This window comes from Magnolia sinica, chromosome 2 (assembly GCF_029962835.1).
Source record: "Magnolia sinica isolate HGM2019 chromosome 2, MsV1, whole genome shotgun sequence".
Lineage (NCBI taxonomy): Eukaryota > Viridiplantae > Streptophyta > Magnoliopsida > Magnoliales > Magnoliaceae > Magnolia > Magnolia sinica.
The window spans coordinates 25,455,684-25,471,515 of NC_080574.1; the positions used below are offsets into that span (position 1 = coordinate 25,455,684).

The 15,832-nt window shown below is 39.1% G+C and overlaps 1 protein-coding gene across 1 annotated transcript; it reads right to left on the reverse strand.

Moving 5' to 3' along the window:
* Positions 1-636: 636 nt before the first annotated feature.
* LOC131224502 (uncharacterized) lies at positions 637-15,426 on the reverse strand. Its single transcript, XM_058219886.1, has 7 exons — positions 15,373-15,426; positions 12,296-12,665; positions 6,319-6,398; positions 6,025-6,120; positions 3,996-4,124; positions 3,634-3,852; positions 637-1,167 (listed from the first exon to the last, which is right to left on the reverse strand). The coding sequence occupies exons 1-7, from the start codon at positions 15,424-15,426 to the stop codon at positions 1,027-1,029; spliced, it is 1,089 nt and encodes a 362-aa protein (XP_058075869.1). The 3' UTR covers positions 637-1,026.
* Between the last annotated feature and the right edge of the window lie 406 nt (positions 15,427-15,832).

A 15,832-nucleotide genomic window follows, 5' to 3' on the forward strand; every position in this document is an offset into this window, starting at 1 on the left:
ATGCTAAGGAAACCATAGTTTGGTTGCATCCATTTTCATAGAGTACAGATTGCAATTCAATTCAATATTGCATCCAAACCCAACCCTAATGTATTGATATAAAAAGAAAAAAAAAAGAAAAAGAAAAAAGGAACTTTAGTGAAACAACCATGGTGAATGTTTCCTACATGTGAAACACCCACAGTGAGAATTCTGTTCTCTTGTCGACACTGCTCTCCACCATCCTTGAGTTTGTTGATGCTGGATAATCCCAAGTTCCCAATCAACGTTTTAGACTTTTCCATCCAAGAGATGCTCCTGAGTATAATGATGACATGATTTGGGACGTTCTTTCACTCAGTGGCCATACTATTGAGATGCCATGGTTTAAAGACAGGATTCAGTGGCCAATCATAACAGTTTTTTTTTTTTTTTTCCTTTGATGATGGTCATAACAACCCAATTGGACGTCTTAAATGTGGAAGGCAGCTCAAAATTACACCATGGCCATCAATTCAACAGTTAAAGTCTAGTGAAGCATGGCATCTCTTCGGTGGGACACTCCGGATTTTTTTTATTTTTATTTTTTAAATTTTGGTCAGCCACACCAATTGAATAGTCGTGATTGTTGTAGTGTTATACTGGAAGGCTCAATCATGGTCTAATTGATGTCTGATTGTATCATCCCACTCTAGGCGTAGTAATATTCACATTTTTAAACAAAATGAAGTCATCCCTATGCACACTGCGGGTCCCTTCCTCACTAATATTTTGAGAAATGGAATGATGTTCATCCAAAGATCAGTAATTGAACCAGAACTACATACAATGCAAACAAATTTGAAAATACCTGATTTCTTGGTGGGTTACAAAATATTTTCTTCTCAATACCATGGCGCTGTAGAGAGCTCAAGCTGTGGGGTTACCATCATCCCATTAAGCAGGTCAGCCTTTGTTTTCACCGAAATGACCGTAGCGGGCACGGAGAATGAAACTCCACTAGGTTAATAGTTTGAAGGTTCTGTCCAACATTGCCTGCACCATGCTTTATTCAAGGGAACCTCCACGCCAGTAACCCCATTTACTCATTCCACATTCCGATAAGAATTTAAGGTAAGCAGGTTCAAGCTTGGTATAGGCACGAGAGATGTCTTCAAAAGGAACTTGTGATTGATCATCAGAAGGATTCTACAAAGTTCAAGAACACCCATAAAATCAGTTTTAGGTGTAAGACTTTTTTAATTTTAATAATTGCATTAAGGAGTTGTCTAGATTTGGGCAAAGGTGCGTCTTGACAAACAGTTGGAACAACTCTACATGTCCATCGTGATCAACCCTCGTGTGCATTGGTACCAGTGTTCGACGTATCGGTATCGCTACAAGTTTCGCTGGCCAGGGATACAAAAACAATATCGATATCGCCAATAATATCGCTAATCACCAAAAATGCAGGGAAACATCGGAAAAACGGTGGAATTTTCGGCGAAACTTCAGGAATATTAAAATGTACATATTTGCATATTTAGAAATTTTTAAAAAAAAATTGCAAAACGAATGCATATATAACAAGTTTCCATTTAGCAGGGCCTTAAAAGCATGTGTTGTTGTAAGAAATCAGACCAACCATCCCATCCACCCTATTTACCTATCCAACATTTCATCAAAACATCCATCAATATTGCAAAAAATCAACAACATATGATATTTCACCAAGAAATCATCGACAACTGGAAAGGAACAAAAGATTGTAGTCTCAATATCGCGCATGTTGCGATATCGATAATATCGAGATATTATTAATATTATTGAAATTAAAATTTGAACACTACATACAACCATGTGTCCATGAAAAAAAAAATTGAAATAAAAAATTATCCAATAAACAAAATTCTGATGATATCAATTACGTTGGTGATATTATTGAAATATCGTCGATACATTTATGATACAAGCATTACCTAGAATTTACATAGTCGAAAATATCGGCGATACATTGGTGATATTGATGCATTGGCAATACAAGTGACGCCTAGAATTTACATAGTTGAAAATATTGATGATTACATTAGCGATAGTGATAAGTTGGCGATACTTAGCAATACATTGCTAATGCCTGGAATTTTTTATAGTACCAACATTATCAGTATCACTACCAGTGTAATCGGTATCGTTGAGCTGGAGATAAAGATAATATAGGAGATATTTCGATAATATCGGAGATAATTCGAACACTGATGGGTACCAATGCAATTTTGGACTAGTAGCCATGGATAGATGATCATTAGACCATGAATTGGGTATTTTTGGTGGAGGGGTGGAACTATGTTCCAGAATCTTTCTTGTCCATGTTCTAGGGTGTTTGACGAAGGGAGGAACGACTAGTCACCAACAGCATGCCTCTGACCAGTTATCATGTGCCTGAATTCAAACAGACCCTAAGGAACATGAAAACAAGAAACAACAGGATGGCCCATAGGAAGATGGTCACATCAAAACTGTAGATAAATCATACAAAGGTCGAAGGCCAACCCAAGACCAGCAAAAGCTAGAAAGCTTAACATCATAAGCCCCAGTACAGAGGAAAAGGCAACAAAACTCCTAAACTTGTATATGTAAGCTCCGAAGGAGATCAACATGCTGCATTGCCGCCAGGCAAAGACAGCATAACCAAACCAGACCATACACCAACAAGAAAGATGCCCAAGCTGACTTACTTCCATAAAAAATGCTGAATGAGAAGAAAGAGCTTGAACTAGGTCAGGGAATGCAGAAAATGCAGCAAGACAAAAATGATATTGCATCAAAACCAAAAACCTCAGCAAAACAGGCCCAACACTTGTCAAATGGAATCTCACTCAACAAACCAAAAACAACCAATAAAAAGGAAGAACCCACTGCTGCTAAGATACCTCCAAAAAACCGACCATAACAGCAAAAAAATTCCCACAGCTTGGCTGAATAGAAGATCCAGCAGTAGGAACAAAATCTGAAATGAAGTTCTGGAGTGAGAGTTTGGACACGCAGGTTGGGCGGCCATTGAAAGGGACCATATGATGCATGTAATTTAATTCCATACAGTAAAAAACATTTTGTGCTCAACTTAAAGCCCTCTTAACACAGTCAATTCATTTTCTCAAGTACTGATATGTTGGACATGCATGCGTCGAAACAAGCTTTCTACCACATTTTTTTAGCTGCTTATGCAGCCTGCAAGAGTGGAGCCAGATGCTAAATACAAGATCTAGCACTAAGCAGAGGAAGTATATGATCCTCGACCTCAGCATTACAGTATCTTCTTTTCCTAATTTTGTAAATGTGGGGCCCTCTGTTTGGTGTTCCAAACGATTCCCAACAGTGCATCGACCAAGGGCAAACTATCTCCTAGATGGAACACTCATAACTCTTCCTTTGTGGCCTAAAAATAGGTGGTTAATAAAAGGAAGACAGAAATGATTCACATTCGGGCTGACAAAGGCCAAAGAATGGGGCGATTATAATCTTCCTGTCCGAGAAAATTTTGGGGCACAGCCTGTCCATGACTTTGATCACTGCACCATAGGATTGACCACAAACGGAAAACCTGAGGCCACTATGCATATCCCTGGGTTGGGGATCATATAAAAAAAATTGCAAGAGGTAGCATCAGATACTTACAACAAGATCTTGCCTTGACTCAGCATCGGCAACATCTGATTCCCTTATGAGAACAGATTTCCAGCGCTCGCTTCTTGATCTTTGATGATGACCCTTGGATTCGTTGACTGCTTGATGTTTCAATTGCTTGGGGAGTCTATGGTGAAAGGTACCAATTATGCATCTGATGCAAAATGCAATAAGAGGAACCAGAACTAGAAAATAACCAGTGGGTTTGGCCTGATAATGAAATGGATAAGCTTGTTGGGTTACTAATCTCAGTATACTTTGAAACCAAATGAAAGACCAGCAATTGAAAGAGAGCTGAATTAGAAATAAATAGTATGAAAACTCCCACACTATAGATTGATATAAGTGCTTACAAGCTGTATGTGCTGAGAGGATAACAAGGTGAAAATTCTTTGATTTTCATGTGCTCCTAAGATACTCGAGGAACTTTGGCATCTTTCATGGATATTGCAATGATCTAATTGATTTGTCGAGGCAGAATCCTGAGAATAAAATTAAAGGTTTGATGTATTAAAAGCCAGAAGTGGTCCAAGCTATTACGAAACAGGATTTGCACATTGTAGGTGTTCATAACAACTTGATCATGAAAGACATCACACTGCATATATAACTACTTGAGATTATTCATTCTTCAGTTGTTTCGGCTGTAAATGAAGCTCTTTCACATTTTCAAATTTACCAACTGAAGTAAATGTAGTCTCTACTGTAACAAAGCACATAGCACTAAAATCTTGACAGCAGTCACAGATTGCTGTCATTTCGAGTATAGAAAAATGCGAGCCATTCATTGAAGAACTGTACTTTTTCCTTTGATGAAGACATTTCTTCTTTTATCAATTTGAAGAAGTGCACATTAGTCCTCCGAAAATCGTAATTGCAGACTAAGTAATGAAGTTGAATAACTGCACTACCAGAGCATCCTCTCTAAACTATTAATAGATCTGTTGGTTAATGTAATGTTATAAAGAGTCTTTTAAAACCATGTGTACCTAAACCTGTATATCAATGAGAAGGATACTTTTCTTTTGCACTACCCACATAAGTCTACTGGGAGTTCAAATCATTACCTTTGCAGTAAGGTCTATTTTCCTCAGGATTGAGCTTTTGTGTAAACTAATAGTTCCTAAGTGGCAAGATCCAATATAAAGAACACAAAAGGTACATAATAGATGTATTTCAAATTACCTACAGTTTTACAGATTTGAAATCCAAGAGGTGTTTAATTTGTGCTCAAATAAAAATGATGAAGGATAGCCGTCTACGTCATTAAATGGATATGACCCAAGAAAATCCAGGAATAAGCATTGCTCCCATAGATTGAACAAAAAATATTCCTAGTTTTCCAATCGAATAAGTTTATTTTATTTTATTTTATTTTATTTTTTTGAGAAATCACAATTTTATCAATAGGTAGAAGAGGATTCCTCACAAAGAATTACAAATAGGATCAAAAGGAATTGAGAGAGAGAGAGAGAGAGAGAGAGAGAGAGAGAGAGAGAGAGAGAGAGAGGATCATCAATGGAGTCTAGAATTTTTTATTTTTTATTTTTTAAAGGAGAATAGATCTCTGGCAATGGTTGAAATTTTCGTTTAACCCCCCAACCAGTGTTCCTAATGTGGTCTCGTTTGATTTGGCATCTTCCAAAGCGTGGGTGCCTGATGCAGGACAATTAATCACTTGCTTTAAAAGCTCAAATTGTTAGAGCATGGTGAATTAATCCCTTTATCTCATAGCCCAGGCCCCACATCTCATGGGTTAGGAACTTGGCCGAACCCCCCTTGTGGGCCCCAAATCACATGGGTATCGCCTCACACAAGCCGCCCACCCCGAGTGTGCCCCTGCATCCCACAGGCAACCTCACTCGAACCTGGTATGAAAATGCTCTTGCATTAATCACCCTCGGTGAGGAGTCTCGAACACAAGACCTCCCACTCTAATACCAATTTGATACAGGACAATTAATCACTTGCTCTAAAAGCTTAAACTGTTAGAGCATGGCGAATTAATCCCTTTATCTCATACCCTAGGCCCCACGTCTCATGGGTTAGGACCTCGGCCGAACCCCCCTCATGGGCCCCAAATCACATGGGTTTCACACGAGCCGCCCACTCTGAGTGTGCCCTCGCATCCCACAGGCAACCCTACTCGAGCCTGGTGTGAAAATGCCCCTGCATTAGTGCCCCTATCTTTGCATTGGGAATTCTTTCCCCAAGAGATGGCATCTAATTTTGCTTTCTTGAAGACCTCATCATGAGATTTTTGGTGATTCAGAAGCATCTCTTGTGTCCAATAGAACAAGTTAAACATCAATTGAGACAAGTTATGTATGAATGCAATAAATAATGGCAGTTGAATAATTTAGAACAACATTGGGGCCTGACCATCTGAGCTTCTTTGGCACTAGGAGGAATATTGAGGCGTTGTCCTTCCAAAACCAGGTCAATATCAACTATGTCTGCATTCACCGCCACGATAGCCTGCATGGACACCCCGTATTGCATTGAAATTGATGTCAAAGTTTCACCCCTAGCAGAGAAATATTCAAATTGTTAGTGGTCTGTTGGCCACATATCTGCATGCATATGTGCACGAGTCATAAAAAAGGGGACAAAAATAACTGGTACATGTTAACCTAATTGCAAAAAATGGTGAAGGGATATGAAAAGTCAACATACTCTTTGACAACGTGAACCGAGAACCGCTTGGCAGGATTCTGACTCTTTGATAGCCCTTGAATTTGAATAAAATTCCACCTCTATAACAATCATAGAACAAATTGTTTGTTATAAAAATAAATAAATAAACCAAGTATAATGTGAATTTGTGCACACCAACAATACACTAATTTAAAATTTTATGCAAAAATAAATAAAATTGTAATATTTCATAGCAACTGTATTTCTTCTATGGCCTCTCCTGTATTCAATTTAATATTGCATATATTTTCTTCCCTTTGGACATATTGCCTCCCCTCTTTGAGAAGATAAGCAAAGACATCCAATAAAACGTTGGAGAAACGTATTAGAGGTGGCAATGGACTGGGTCAGGGTTGGCCCTGGCCCTAATCAGGCAAAAAAGCCTAGGCCCTGCCCAGGTTGTATAAGGCTGGCCCTGTGAGGAAAATAATGACATGATCAAAAGTTTGAAATACTCAAAATCTATGTTATCTTTCGCAGTGTCCCCGCCATCCATGATGAGTCCTATCATATAAATGGTTTTGATGATAGAAACATAACCCCAAATCCAAAATGTGCCTTTAGACAACACATGAAAGTTAAATGGGACCCACAAAAGTGTCTTTAAATCATCCACCTCTTTGTATAATAAAGACCCACTTGAGTATTGGACCAGGCCAACAGGCCGGGGTGGGCAATTCATCATTGGCCCCAGCCCAGCCAAACATGGACACCAGTCCTAGAATTGAAGCCCAAGCCTGGCCCTTGGGACAAGTTTAGGGGCCCAAACCCTGGCCCTACAGGCTGGGCTGCCAACCCAGGCCAGGCACCCTGACCCATTGCCACCCCTAATTACAATGTAAAGGCCATTATATTCCTCACAAATGGCCTGTTATGAATTTGTTCCATAACAGTTTACCACATGATATAATGTCGTGCATATAAAAAATGTACTACTTTCCAACATCTCTTGTTTTTTTGCTGTTGTTGCTAACATAGGGAAAGGGCGTCCTGGAACAGTCATTAGCTCTCTTTTCTGTCATTTTCATTCCCTTTTATGTTCAGTTTTCTAATGAGACCAATCACTCTAGCTGTGCTGGAAAGATAATGACCTACCTAATCTTTTCCACTACGAGCAGCTTTAATCGTGAGGCAAAAGTTAGATGGAGCAGTACCATTCACAAATACATTGATGCAGTTCACTTGGATGCTTTTAAAACATGTAACTGAAATCAGATTTTGAGAACATATATGACAAGAATGGCCATTCCTTTCTGTTTGTGTTGAAGACAGTATGACTAGTTTAAATATAGAACAGAGAATTCGGTAAACATCTCTATGGTGATAGACATAACAACTATGACGGCCAGATTCCCAGATTCCAACACATTTACCCATGGGGTTCGAGTATCCAGAGTATGTGATATGGATATTGGAACATGATACTGGCAATGGCATGACTCAGCATGTATATGGATGTAACTGCATTCTACTATTTCCATAGTTACTCAATAAATACTTTGCGGTACAATATCTACTAAAACTTATATATTCTATTAAAAAGATTTGTTAGGTGGGCAACCAGTTGTCAAACTTCTGCCAAGCTACCATGACAACAAATTTGTTTAAGCTGACTACAAATAGCCGGGACAAGCCTATGATGATGATATGGATGCAATATCAAATGATAAAGAGATGACTATCATCCCTTTTTCTTTTTTCTTTTTTATACAGTTTGGACTATTTTCAACTCTCGACAAATTCTTTTGCGATGATGATGATGATCATCATCTAAGCATTATCCCAACTAATAGGGTTGGCTACATGGATCCTTTTCTGCCATTCCACTCTATCAAGGACCATAACTTCAGTTAGATCATTGGTAATCAACTCTTTTCTTACACTACCTCCACCCACATCCTTTTGGGACAAATTTTTAATGATCTCATCTTTAAAATATTATGAATAACAATAGAGTTCCGTACATTGAAAGGACACCCATTCCCATATCCATATCCAAGCACCTGGATCTGCCAAGTGGCATCAACGTTTCCTTATCCACGTCTGTAATTGTCTTTGCATCTGGGTATCATAGCATTATGCCTATAGGATACTCTGGTACTTTGAAGGGCCTATGAGAAGGACCTACAACCCCATCACTGTTGACAAGGCCAGAACTATTTCACTCTAAATTGCAAACGTAAGGTCTTCATCTTTCATATTCTCTGTGCGGTGCCTCTAATCATTTTGTGGGAAGGGGAGATTGTTGTCCTTTCAAATTGAAACAACCCCGTATAAGGAACTTCGGAAAAAGTCCTGTATTTAATGTTCCACTAAGATACAGGGCCACTCCTTCCATTACCACCTTGGTAAGATCCAAAAAGATGTTTCTTTGCAAGGGTATATTGTGCTTCCTGTAACTATAGATTAAAAAACTGGTTTCAATGCCCGACTTGACCCGCACCGACTCTGGGTCGTATCATTGAGAATGATACAAATTGGATGATTTGCAATAGGTCAATCCAAAACTTCAAATATACATGCCCCGGTGTGATAGGGGTCTGAATGGGCCCAGTGGCCTGACCGTGTAGGGTCAGGGCTTGGGTCTCTAGACTTGGCCCAAGGGCCGAGCCGAGGCTTGAAATCAAGGCGCAATGTCCAGGCCAGGCTTGGGCCACTGATGTATGGACAGACCCAGCCTGTTGTCCTTGTCCAATCATACCAAAAGAATGGAGGTTGTGTGTGGTTCCAATTCACCATACATGTGTAGTTTAAAGGCACTTGTTGGGTTCAGTCAAGATTCAATTATTCAAAACTGTTTATATCATGAGACTTGTCATAGATAGAGAGGGAAATAAGGGAAAAAAAAGAAAAAGAAAAGAAAAGTCTTAAATTGGAGTATTCCAAACCTTCGATCATTAAAAAAAAAATTTCTTACAAGGCCGGCCCTATAGGGCCGAGGCAAGGCTTAGGGTACTAAGGCCAGGCTAGGGCCAACCTGGACTAGCCCTAGCCCGGTCCATTGCCACACCTATTGCACAACTCAACCAATATGGACCAGTAGCGTGATGCAGATCACCAATAAGAATGAGTTGTGCTGATCCAACAAACAAGTCATGTTGTGGATATCACCAACATGTATGAGCCACTTGGGGCACATTGCCATTATGAATGAGTTTCACGGCCACGGTTTTGAGTATCCATTATGTTACGGATGTATCGACCTTTATGCAATGGTATCGGTCACCCTTGTTACACGTTATGGGGGTAAACCGCTCTATTAAGAAGCAATTGAACCATATTAGCCAATACAGGCCGATACACCCCATATTAATACCAATACAAGCCAACACAAGCTGATACGATCATAAAGTCCTTTGAAAAAAATTATTCTCAAATTTTTTTATTCATTTTTTTCTCTCATTTTTCCCACTTCTTTCTTCATGTCAACCATGAAGGAAGTGTAGTAGCTAATTTTAGACTAGATTTAGGCCTATTTTGATTATCAAAACATAAGATTTAAGTGAGATTCAATGAATCAAAGTAGTCTTGACAATTTTGGGAAATATTAGAAGGGGTAAAACATCACTTTTTTAAAAAAATAATGCATCTTATTAAAGACCAAGCGGTTGAAAAAAAAAAAACAAAACAAAAACAAAAACAAAAAACAAAATAGAAGAAAGAAAAGAGAAACAAAAAACACCCATAGCCACTCAGGGCACCTAATCCCTGATATATAAAATAGCCTAACTAGTAATCCAAACTATAGAGCCACTCTTGTTACAAAAACAAAGGTTATTCCTTTTGCCCTAGACATACCACAAAATTGCGAGCAGAGCAACCCTCCACCTGAACCTGCCCTTCCTACTGGCCCCACTGGCATGCTGGGAAAGGAAAAGGCCCTTGATAGAACACGACATCACCTAGGAAATGTTGAAGGAGGACATAATGGCAAACTAGACTTCCATAACAAAGGCATAATGAATGAATGAGTGATCCACTGACTCCGCATCTTTGAGGCAAAGAAGACAAATGTTCGTTAACACTATCTGCCCTTTTGCGAAGGTTTTCAATAGTGAGGATTTTATTCTTGCTAGCAAGCAAAGTGAAAGACACTACTTTAGAAAGAGCACCATAGGACCAAACAGGGCCAGTATGACAACAAGAGCCAAAATTCCCACGTTGCGAGATAAGCAAGTAGAAACACTTCACTAGAAAAAAAAATGCCTGATTTATTCTTAAGCCACACCAGCGAGTCTTTGACTCCTAAAGAAAGTTGAAATCCTTGCAAGAGAGAAGGAAGTTTTGCACCAAGTCATCAAACTCGAAATCAAACAAATTCCGACGGAGCAGAAGTGGGCCACAGAGGGAAAATCATCTCAAAGCCAATGACTCTCCACACCAGACATCTTCCCAGAATCTAACCCTTGACTCGTCCCCTACTGCGAAGCCTGAGCCAAAAAACACTCAACTCACAATACGAGCAACGACTTTCCAAAGGAAAGACGCTCGATATAAAGACAATTCCTTTATCCACCAATCCATGGAAGATGAGCCATATTTTCTGACAATAATGGATCTCCACTAGCTACCCTCCTCGACTCCAAATCTCCAAACCCGTTTACCAAGAGCAGAATTCACATCATCAAGTTAATGAATTCTAGCAAGTCCTTTGACAAAAGGTCTACAGACCACCCTCCAACTTAGTAGGTAGAATTTACCCAACCGCACCCCTTTGCCATAAAAAGTACCTTCAGAGCTTATTAATCCTATCAAGGACAAACATCAGACACCAGAACAGAGACATGAAATAGAGAGTTTACTTTTCCATAGTGAGGGCTTCCTCACATCCTCTCTTAGGGCTCAGAGACTATTGGGAATAGAAAGGAGATTCCCCAGTTGAAGATCCCTTGAGGCTCAAAAGAAGCTGAACGGAGAACCATTGACGAAGACAGAGAACCTTGTCGAAGAAATGCAAGCTTTGATCCAAAGTGCCCAATTCGAGCCAACATATAATCAAGGAAAAAATCAATCAACATGATCATACGCCTTTTCCAGATCCGATGTACAAAGAACTATTTGCCTAACACCCTATGATAGGAATCCAAGCACTCGTGGGCAATAAGAGCACTGTCGAGAATTTGCATCCTAGCCATGAAAGCACTTTGAAATGAGGCCCTCAGCCTTTGGCTCAAAATCTTACCAACACTTTTATAAGCACTGCAAATAAGACTAATGGGCCTCAAGTCCTTCAGGCTTTCATTTCTTTCATCTTCTTTCTATTGTATTCATATGCAATGGGACCTAATCCACCAAATCATGCTTAACTTATGTTCACTTAGGACCTATTTGGTTGAATTTCAGCAGGTGAAGCTAACAGACAACATTCTTATCAAAATACAGTCTGATTCACCACCAGATATATGTTTAAAACGCCCACACGCACATTTTTTAACAGAGATTATGATATCTTACATATTAGTCCCTATTTTCCTATTATTTTTTCCTGCTAAAAAAGTCTTCAGCCAATACAGGTTCATATCATCCAATACGCCCTGTTTCATATCATTTTCAAAACCCACCAATACCATTATTCAAATCCTTACTCACAGCCAATTCGTAACGGGCCTCCACCAACTCGTCTTGCCTACTCTGCCACTGAGTATAGTCATGCTTGCTTCAAAATGGTTTTGAAAACTCCATTCAAGTTGGATTTGAAAGGAACGTAACTACAATTCAATGCCTACTAACTATTAACGGATTATTGTAATTCATTTCAGCAGTGCATACAAACACACCCACGATAATGAACTCAATCGGAAGAAGGGTATTTCGGTCATAATTCTTCAAACTTGGGTTTTCATTTTTCAAATACGAAAGACGTAATAATGGGCAATAGTCAGGGGTGTTTTTGTCAAATAGAAGAAGAATGGCATTTGTTCGTAGATTCTGATGAAAAAGGAGGAAGGTTGGGTACCTGAGAAAGGGCTCGAAAGCGGTTCGTCAGTGATTTCTTGTTTTTCAAGGGATTGATGAAGAGAGTTGGAGAAGGGGTAATATTTGAGGCAGTGCCACGTCGAACCGTCGATCTCATCATTCCGATTTCTTTTATCTGATTCAGCTTCGGTTCCATTAATGCATGACAGAAACGAAGAAAAGGAAATGTTAAAAACAGATGCCAGGGGCTGTTTGGATGCGCGCAAATCGCGTAACTCGGTTTCACAAGGAGAACGAATAAAACTTGTAACCCAAGCCTTGTTTGGGAGCGTGGATTTGGTACCCCTGTATTCAGAACCACTGGATTTGAAACCCACCGGATTCGAAATCCCCGTGTTGTGTTTGGCACACTAGATTCAAAATCCTCTTTAATCCAAAAGTAGCTATGCATGGTATATTTATAGGATTTGAATTTAATTACTTAATCAACTTTAATATCTCTAATTAATATAAATATGTAATGTTTGACACAATGGTTATAATAAGCCCGTTGATTTGTATACTTTACCTAAAAATAATGAAGTTCCGAGTCTCAAATGGGCCATGCACACAAGATCACATCTGAGTGTCCAACTAACGAATTTTAACCATTAATTTACATGGACAATGTTTGGACAGTGCACATCATCCGATTGAAACAATTATAGTGATACAATTGACAATCTGATTGTTTTGGGATATCATCGGTGGGTCATGTGCTCAATAAATTAATAGCCTAGTGACACATATGTTACACATGTAAGAAAGGATTTTAGATGTAATCCAAGGTCAAAACTTGGATTTCAAACTGTTGCCAAACATACAAGGGATTTGAAATCCCCTCGAATCCATGGTGCCAAACGACCCCTAAGATATATGGGCCCACCATGATGTCTATGTTATATCCACTTCATCCACCCATTTGGCCCCATTTGGCCTGGTCATTTTAGTACCCGAGCCCACAAATAAATCAAATCCGAAACTCAAGTGGTCTAAAACCCAAGAAAGAATAGGGATTGAATGGCCACCATTGACATTCCGTAAGTTTTGGTTCAGGTCATCATCCAAGCTGATATAAGGCACATATCATGTTGACTTATAGAGATTAGGAGTAAAAGGGATTCCTATAATCATAAATCATAGGGACAAATTTCATTTGAAATTTGAGGTTTTCCTTAAGATATTATCAAGAAAATCTCATCCAATATAAATATATTTATTCTAAATTAATAGTTATGTTACAAAATTTTAAGTTTTCTACTAATTTAAAACTTATTTTGGCAATGATTTGGAACAATATAGCGCTAAAACTGTGATATTTTAAAATCTGCCTAGATTTGAAAATTTTGTAATGATACTGCAATATCTTAGTTTGAATTTCTCACAGAATTATTGTAAGATTTTCAAAAGGTTATATGGAATATACATACTTAAAATTGTGTATGATATATGGAAGAACATGACGATTTTTTGTACATGCATCACATGTGATAAATATTTTTATACATAAGATCATTCATGTTTAAACACCTCACATATACCATATGTTAATTCATATGAACATATGCCATAGTGCTATGTGTCACCAATCATCTTAAGCTCCCAATATATATTCTAATACTTTTTATTATATGGTTCAAATAATCATACATCTCATGCAGGGCATGACATGAGCAAGATACATAGCATGTCTTTCCATGCATCCAAATAACCCTTCTAATGGATAGACACAATGCCAATGGTGAGGTGGTTCCCAGCATAAAGAACCCAAGGTAAAAAGGTGGTCCAATGGACAACTGAACCATCATTCCCAATCAATGGACATGATTGATTAGTGTTCCAGGTTATCTTTATCATGGAGCCTACAATATTCACTGCTAGGATGTCCTACACACGTGCATGTGGCACATGATCCGCTGGTATAGACGTTCGTTTCAGAACCATTGACCTATGACTGGATAGTATTGAGCAATAAACAATGTGGTGATGGGTCCCACTAGATGAATATCCTGTCTGGAAAAGCTCAGCTCTAATTTGTATTTACATGGTGCCACATTTATACGTTTTCATGTCTCTTTGGAAAGAGTCGAGGAGTGGCCACATCAAATTGAGCTTCTTGCGGTTGAGTAATCAGCGTCAAAGGATGTGGTCCTATAAGCACGTGAACAGCTACATCTGGCCATGCTCCGTGGCCAGAAATGATAAAAAGTAAGCTGGTTGAACACTAATAGTCTAATACAACGAGCGTTTGGACAGTTTTACCTTCACGCACTTCTTTTACATTGAAAATTTTAAGGACATTAAAGAGCTTTTAATTAAATTTAAGAGTATTTCATAAACTTAAAATTGTGGTTGGTGTCCCACGGACGGCCATATTCCCACAAAAGCCAATCAACACTCAACAGAGGAAGCGGATTGCGTACGGAGTGACTCAATATGCTAGCGTACTGAGTAAATTCTGCGAGGCCTACCATGATGTATGTCTTATCCATGCCGTCCATTTATTTTACCAGTTCATTTTAGGGCATGAGCCCAAAATTGAAGCCTATCCAAAGCTCTAGTGGACTACACTATAGGAAACAGTGAGAATTAAGCACTTACCGTTGAAAACTTCTTGGGGGACATGAACTTTTCGATGAAGCTGATATTTGTATTTTTATCGTGGGCCCCAGGGCGGTTTCAAAGGTGGACGTCCTTGGGTGAATACGGCTGATGGACGGTCCGTAAAGCCATTTCCCCCATTTTAGTGAAAGAGCCGCCTTCCATGGGCCTTCGTGGGTAAATAGGCCCACTGGATTGGTATAAAATGCCTGTGGGAAATCCATGCCCTAGAAATGAATACTGCGTGGGTAAGGTGGACTACCAAGAAGAATATCTTGATCATACACTATAAAGAGATGGTGATTCATGAGTCTCAATGTCCTCCCTGGAATGAAGGTTCCCTTGTCTAAATCATCTCCACTGTACATGTGGCCCTGCGTCCAGGAAAATTAGAACAGTTGCCACTTGACCCAGTGGGCCACGACCTGGAAAGGCAATTAATTACCTAGAACATAATGGTGGTCCTATAATCCTTACTATCAGCCCATTGAGTGTGGACAGCTGCTGCTTCTCGTCCTCCAAGCATTTCATGAGTCTATTCCTGTAATGCTGATTAGGTGGGTTTGGTATTGGTACCCTTGACCATTGTCAAACCTCTAGACCATTTAAAAGGTGGCCAACTAGATCAACGGTTCTGATTGCCCTAGAAGTCGTACCATGTGTGTGTGTGTTTGAGATTTGGAGTCAGAGTGCCTCCATCTCGGAAACCTCAATCCTCAATCAACAAGAAATGTTCAGTACACGGAAAAGGAAAAGAGGTACCATACAATGCTTGGGCAGAGAACTTATAACAGTTCAGTGATAGGATCTGTTGATCTGATGAGCTGATGGCCCACGCATTAAAAATCCAGATGTGAAGACCCTACCTATAGAATATTTGGCCTTCTTTTTCTTTTTCCTTTTTAATTTTAAATTTTTTTTAAATTTTTTTTTTAAT

What these genes read in the sequence shown, in the direction of transcription:
- LOC131224502 (XM_058219886.1), bottom strand. Translation starts at nt 15,426, where the DNA reads ATGAAATGCTTGGAGGACGAGAAGCAGCAGCTGTCCACACTCAATGGG. An exon ending in CCACACTCAATGGGCTGATA is followed by an intron (nt 12,666 to 15,372) that starts GTAAGGATTATA and finishes TTTTGAATCTAG; the next exon opens with TGTGCCAAACACAACACGGG. An exon ending in GTGCCAAAGAAGCTCAGATG is followed by an intron (nt 4,125 to 6,024) that starts GTCAGGCCCCAA and finishes TTTTATTCTCAG; the next exon opens with GATTCTGCCTCGACAAATCA.